This window comes from Anopheles funestus, chromosome 3RL (assembly GCF_943734845.2).
Source record: "Anopheles funestus chromosome 3RL, idAnoFuneDA-416_04, whole genome shotgun sequence".
Lineage (NCBI taxonomy): Eukaryota > Metazoa > Arthropoda > Insecta > Diptera > Culicidae > Anopheles > Anopheles funestus.
Window position 1 is genome coordinate 80,194,980 of NC_064599.1, and position 6,462 is coordinate 80,201,441.

The window sequence follows — 6,462 nt, forward strand, 5'->3', positions numbered from 1 at the left end:
TTTCCAACGTCCTGGCCGCTCTTTGCCAGGTTCCAGGCGTGTAGCCAGGCAAAGAAAGGCACACAGGATTGGTGTCGCCAGAAGAAGAGTTTTTCCTTTCCGCTTTACGCTCGAACCGAACAGGCAGCGTGGAAATATCGACGTGGCGCCAACGGGCCACATAACCAGACGCGAACGCACTGGGTTCCCTGCTCAATGTTTCCTCAATTTTCATAAACAAAACATAATCATTAGCATTTAATGCGGATGGTTTACCCTCACCCCGTGGCAAGGGAAGAGAAGGTGGCAAGTTTGTCCCAGCATTGGAAAGTTTTATCGACAGGAAAAGATAGCGGGTCGATTGGGAAAAACTTTGCCCGAAAAATCTTGCCACGAGATAGAAAAGTGCTGCTGAAGTGCGGTAGATGAGGTGAAAGTGAGGAGATGGTTAGTGTAATTCCTCCTTCCACCCAAGATCACCTCTTTTCTTAATGCTTTGGAAAATGCTTTACTGCTGAAGCATAGTTTAGAAAACCTTTTTTCCAAGCACCCCCCGAGCAGAAGGGGGTGTGGTTTTATCTTCTGAGCCTATTTTAAGACTCACCACAAGCTAGACCACCGCAACTGGGAAAATTGAAGGGAATATTATCCATGGAACCGGAATGTCCCGATAACATCCTAAGACCTGTCTCCGGCGCCAACCGATTCCAGACCGATTGGCCCGAAGGCGTACAACGCGAGATTAAAGTGATTGAAGGCAAAATAATTGAAAGGTGGAAGGAAGCTGGTTTTCGGATTGCGAAGTGTCTCGTTGTCCATCCAGGGGGGGACGTTTATCATGTCTAAGGTTTTCCAATCGCCTTGCCCGATAGCACGACTGCGAAGTTACGATGGGGCAGACCGATGGTTAGTGTTGGCGCAGTCCAACAATGCGGAAAAATAAAAGTCTGGAATTAACTTTCACTTGTGGTTTATTTTAAGCAGTAAAGTGTAACAAAAAAAGATAAAAAGATAAAAAGACAAAAGATAAAGATAAATTCAAACGTAGTCCAAATTTCCGCTCCTTCTAACTCGGCTTCCGGATCCCTACTACTTCTGTTCGCCGGCCATGTGCCAGGTCGCACCACTCTCCTATCAGGGGGCAACTGTCAAATCTGTTTGACACATGGCGGTCGCACAGTGGACGCGATCCACCGCAACATTCCCCGACCCGTAACCCTGTTAAAATCCTTAACAGGTGTTACCCTATTCGATCTCCAAAACCGCTAACTTGTTTGTAGCTCTTCTGAATCTTCCATTATTCGTGCGTACCCACGCCTGTCTAACCCGACCATCCCTAGCCACTATGATCTCCTCAATTTTACCACGAACCCAACACTTCCTGTCTTTCCCATCTACAACATATACTAAGTCCCCAATCTTTAGAGGTTTCGTCTCTTTAAACCACTTCGCTCTTTGATTGATCGTTGGCGTATATTCTTTAACCCATCTTGACCACATCCTATCCGCGAGAAGTTGAGATCTTTTGTATGCATCTTTGAGAGCCTCTTTCGAACACGTCATAGGAATGTTCCTATCGTCACTCTTGGACGACCCTCTTAAAAAATGATTAGGCGTTAAAGCCTCTTCTTCGCTACCTAGTTGTGTTACGGTTGTTAAGGGTCGACTATTCACTATGTCTTCGGCCTCAACTATCGCTGTTAATAACACCTCATCTGTTAATTTTCTACCGTCTTGTAACGCATCGAAAACACCCTTTACGGATCTTACAAGCCGCTCCCACACGCCCCCCATATGGGGTGCAACCGGCGGATTAAACGTCCACCTTGTCCGCGCGTTCGTCAGCTGGTCCGCACACTCCTCTTCGATGTCTCGTAAAGCTCCAACTATTTCGCGACTCGCCCCTTTGAAATTTGTACCATTGTCCGATACAAACTCTATCGGCCAGCCTCGCCGACAGATGAACCGACGCAACGCCATCATGCACGACATCGTTGAAAGACTGTGTGCTATTTCCAGGTGGATACCGCGTACAACCAGGCACGTGAATAGTACGATCCATCTTTTCTCCGTCCTCCGCCCAATTGATACCTCGTACGGCCCGATGTAATCAACGCCAGTATAGCTGAACGGTCGGACGTTAGGCGTCAAACGTTGAGGGGGTAGAGGTGCCATTCTCGGTGTTGTCGGTTGGTTACGACGAACTTTGCACCACATGCATTTCGCCGTCTCCCTGCGTACAGCTGCATCCAGATGCGGAATGTAGTAGTGCTGACGTAGTTCGTTCTTTACCGTCTCTCGATAACCGTGTCCGTACCGTTCGTGATAGTGTTGTATAATCAATCCAGTAATGTAGTGGTCACTCGGCAGGATGATGGGGAATCGCATGTTGTAAGGAAGCGATTCTGCATATTCGGTCCTCCCTTCCATGCGAATTAGATCCTTCTCATCTATGAAAGGAGATAATCTAAACAGCGGGCTACTCCTTTCCAGGCCGATCCATTGGTTTGACGAAGACTCTTTGTTCTTCATTAAGGTCTTCCACTCATCGATGAAACTCTCGGCTTGAGCTGTCCTTATTAACACCATCTCCGCTTTCGCATATTCGGGTTGTTGCAGGGGGGTACGTTTAGTGGTTAGACCAACTGCCATCAGGATCTTCTGTTGATTTACTGTAGTACGTAGCGTCTCAATCGGCTCTCCTTTAGCTTTCTTGATGCAATTCGCTATGAATCTGTATACACAAGCTACGGTTCTCACCAATACGGTCCACTTCGAGAAACGTCTAACATCGATGAAACCTTTCAGTAGCTCCACATTGTGTATAAAAAGGTGTGCTCTTAGCTCCTCAGTAGTGTTCGCAGGTGGTAACTCTTGAACAGGCCAGCAACATTCATCCGCTCGAAGAAACTTCGGTCCACATACCCAATCACTATCTGGTCCTATATCTGGAGCCTTTCCCCATTTCGTCAGAATGTCAGCTATGTTCATCTTGCTAGGAATCCAGCGCCAATCAGATATGTTAGTGAGATCCAGTATCTCACCTACACGGAATCCAACAAACTGTTTATACCGACGATGATCCGATCTGATCCATGATAAAACGACTTTGGCATCTGTCCATATAACCACTCTGTCAATCGCCAGTTTATGGTTGTCTCGTATTGTCTTCGCCATTCGTGCTCCCAGCACTGCTCCAAGAAGTTCGAGGCGTGGAATCGAGATCTTCTTCAACGGAGCCACCTTGGTGCGGCTCATCACAAGTGAACACCTTACTTCACCCTGAACCACGGCACGAAAATACGCTACACATCCGAACGCCGTTTCACTTGCATCCGTGAATACATGCAACTGGACATCTTTTATCTCGCTCGATAAAGCCTTCCCGAAGTAGCTACGTGGTATCTTCAGCAGACCAACATTCTGCATGTTCTGAATCATCTGACACCACCTTTCGTAACAGGTCGCCTCTATAGGTTCGTCCCAGTTGCAGCCAGTTCTCCAAATATCTTGCATCAACATTTTTCCTCTCACGGTAATCGGTGCGAAGAAGCCCATTGGATCGAAATGTCCCATTATGAAGCTGAGCACTTTTCTTTTGGACGGTTGCGACTCTTGCAGATCTGTTAGCAATGCATTATCATTGTTCTCCGAATTGAGGCAAAATACATCTTCATTTGCTAACCAGGATATGCCAAGCACTCGTTCTGTTGATGCGGTATTTTCTCCCTTGAAGCGTATTCGATCTTCTGCGTTGTCTTCTTTCAAAGCGCTCAACACCTCCGTAGAATTGGACACCCAATTGCGGATATGAAATCCACCCTTAGAATGGACATATTTCACTTGCTCTGCCAATGAAACAGCTTCTTCAACGGTGTCAGTACAGTCGAAATAATCGTCTACGTAGTGACGTTTGATGATCGCTTCAGCTGCTTCAGGGTATTCATGCTGATGTTGTGCGGCATTCAAGTTTTTTATGTATTGTGCAGAACTCGGCGAACACGTTGCTCCGAAGGTCGCAACATCCATGACGTAGACTTGCGGTCGACCCGACGAATCATAGCCAAAAAGGAACCGCTGCGCTTGTTTGTCAGCATCACGAATCCGGATCTGATGGTACATCTCCTTGATATCGGCCCCGAAAGCTATTGCCTTTTCTCGGAAATTGCTGATGATGTTTGGAAGCGGTATCAGCATATCTGGCCCTTTAAGAAGTTCTGAATTCAGTGATACACCTTTCACTGATGCCGCTGCATCCCATACTAGCCGTACCTTTCCCGGCTTCTTTGGGTTTTGCACTACATTAAGCGGGATATACCACACACTGTTACCTGGTACTAGCATTTCATTCGGATTGATTTTATGTGCATATCCCTTTTGCTGATAATCCTCCATCTGTTGTAGCACAACCTCCTTCAACTGTGGTTGCCTATTCAGCTTTCTCTCTAAGGATTGCATACGTTTTTCAGCCATTGGATAGCTGTCAGGAAATTGGCGAACATCATTCTTCCACAGGAGACCAGTTTCGAAACGGTCACCCACACGACACGTTGTAGATTCGAGCAGGGTTCTAGCGCGCTGTTCATCTGCTGCTTCAGGCATCGTATGCGTCGTCTTGTCTAGATCTTCTAGCCTGTACTGCTCTTTTATTAGATCGTGCAACATTTCATTACTCATTTGTGAAGCCGTATGTAGATTCAAATACGCGCTGAACATTCTCGAGCATCTCTCCGTTCCGAATATCGACCAACCTAGTAACGATCGTACAGCGATGGGCTCTCCAACATTTCCTAAACGAGACTCAATGGGAGCAAACAAATGTACGTTATCTAGTCCCAGAATAATCATTGGCCGCTGTGGAAGGTATTCCTTCGCAGAAATGTCTGTAAGATGCGCGTACTTACACTTGAGGTCGGCGATTGTCACATACGGCATGGGAAGTTTCAATTCAGACACGGTGCGTGTGTTGATCAACTCGTACTTCTGCCCTGAACCTCGCTCCGATATCATCAGTTGCACCAAGCGGGACTCGTTTTCGTGACGGTTAATGTCGTTAGTCCAGCTGATCACCAACGGCTCCGGCACACCTGACACGTTCAGGTGCCTTGCGGCTGAGTCATCGAGCAAGGTGACTGACGACCCTTCGTCAATAAACGCCATCACGTCTAACGTCATGCTTCCATAGTAAAGCGTCACTGGTATCATTCGGAATACAACCACCGTATCCCGCTTCACAACGACGTCCTCCGCCGTACTACTGGTGTGCAAAGATTCTTCAGACCTATGTAGCAGTGTATGATGACGACCTTTACATCTTGCACATCTAACCTTGTATGCGCACTTCCCGTTGCAGCCTCTTGCTAAGCACGTCTCACACAACTGTAGATTTTTAATCCGCTTCATTTTTTCACTCAAAGGCATCTGCTTGAAACTTCCACAGTTCTTAAGTCGATGAGTCTGTTCTCCGCAATTCCAGCAAGATTCGCTTCTCTGAGTAGAAGATGTTTCGGTAGCGTGTACATTCACCCGTTTTTTCTCTTGTGTGGGATTACGGTCGTCTTCAAGGCGTTCCATTACATCCGAAATATCATCCACCAATCCTGAAATGTACCTTGAAAATCCCAACAACGAGCTATCATTCTGCTCCCGTTCGAAGCGAGACCACTCTCTTTGGTACTGCAAAGGCAATTTGTTCACCAATTCGTCAACTAGCAGTGGATTACTTATGTGTTCGGTTAGACCGCATTCCTCTACGTGATCGCATAGCTGTTGCACCTTCGTCCCGAATTCCACGAACGTCACCAAGCGTTTCTCTCGCGGGGGTTCGGTAGCCCGAATTTTTCGAAGCAGCATTTTCAACAGCCGTTTTGGGTTTCCATATCGACGCTTCAATTCCGCGATCACGCCTGGAACCGAATGAGGCATCAGCAATCGTCCTCTCACTGCCTCCAACGCTTCCCCATGTAAGCACTCCTGGAGACGCTGTAGATTCTCCAAGTTGGTGAAACCGCATGCTTCGTTGGTGTGTGTGTAGCTGCTGATAAACAACGGCCACACTTCGGCTTCACCGGCGAACTTCGGCAGTTTCGTGGAAATGCTCTTCCTCGTTGCAATCTGTTCTTTCGTCAACCTGCTTAAACTTTGCCCCGACCCGTCACCGGCCGGCACAATTGTCTGCTCCGTCTTTGTCGAAACTGCTGTATCCCCTCCCTCCAACAAGGCTTGGGTCTCCTCACAGTTTAGTGGAATGCTCTTTTGTTCGTCGTCCTGTTGGTGTGGGTGTAGTAAACGCGTTCGTTCCTGTTTGAACATCTCTTCCTGCTCCTTCTTTTCTGCATCACATTTCATTTGCAGTGCGTGCAGTTCCTTAAGGAGCTGTAACTCCTGATCATGGCGCGCTTTCCGTTCCTCCAACTGCCTACGCATCTCCTTCATACGCTCTTCGAAGACTTCCTTTTCACGCCGTTCCTCCTCCTGCCGCAT

The 6,462-nt window shown here is 47.4% G+C and overlaps 1 protein-coding gene across 1 annotated transcript; it reads right to left on the reverse strand.

Annotated features, from left to right (window-relative positions):
- Positions 1–1,459: 1,459 nt before the first annotated feature.
- On the reverse strand, positions 1,460–6,462 carry LOC125769573 (uncharacterized). Its single transcript, XM_049438305.1, has 2 exons — positions 1,750–6,462; positions 1,460–1,480 (listed from the first exon to the last, which is right to left on the reverse strand). The coding sequence occupies exons 1-2, from the start codon at positions 6,460–6,462 to the stop codon at positions 1,460–1,462; spliced, it is 4,734 nt and encodes a 1,577-aa protein (XP_049294262.1).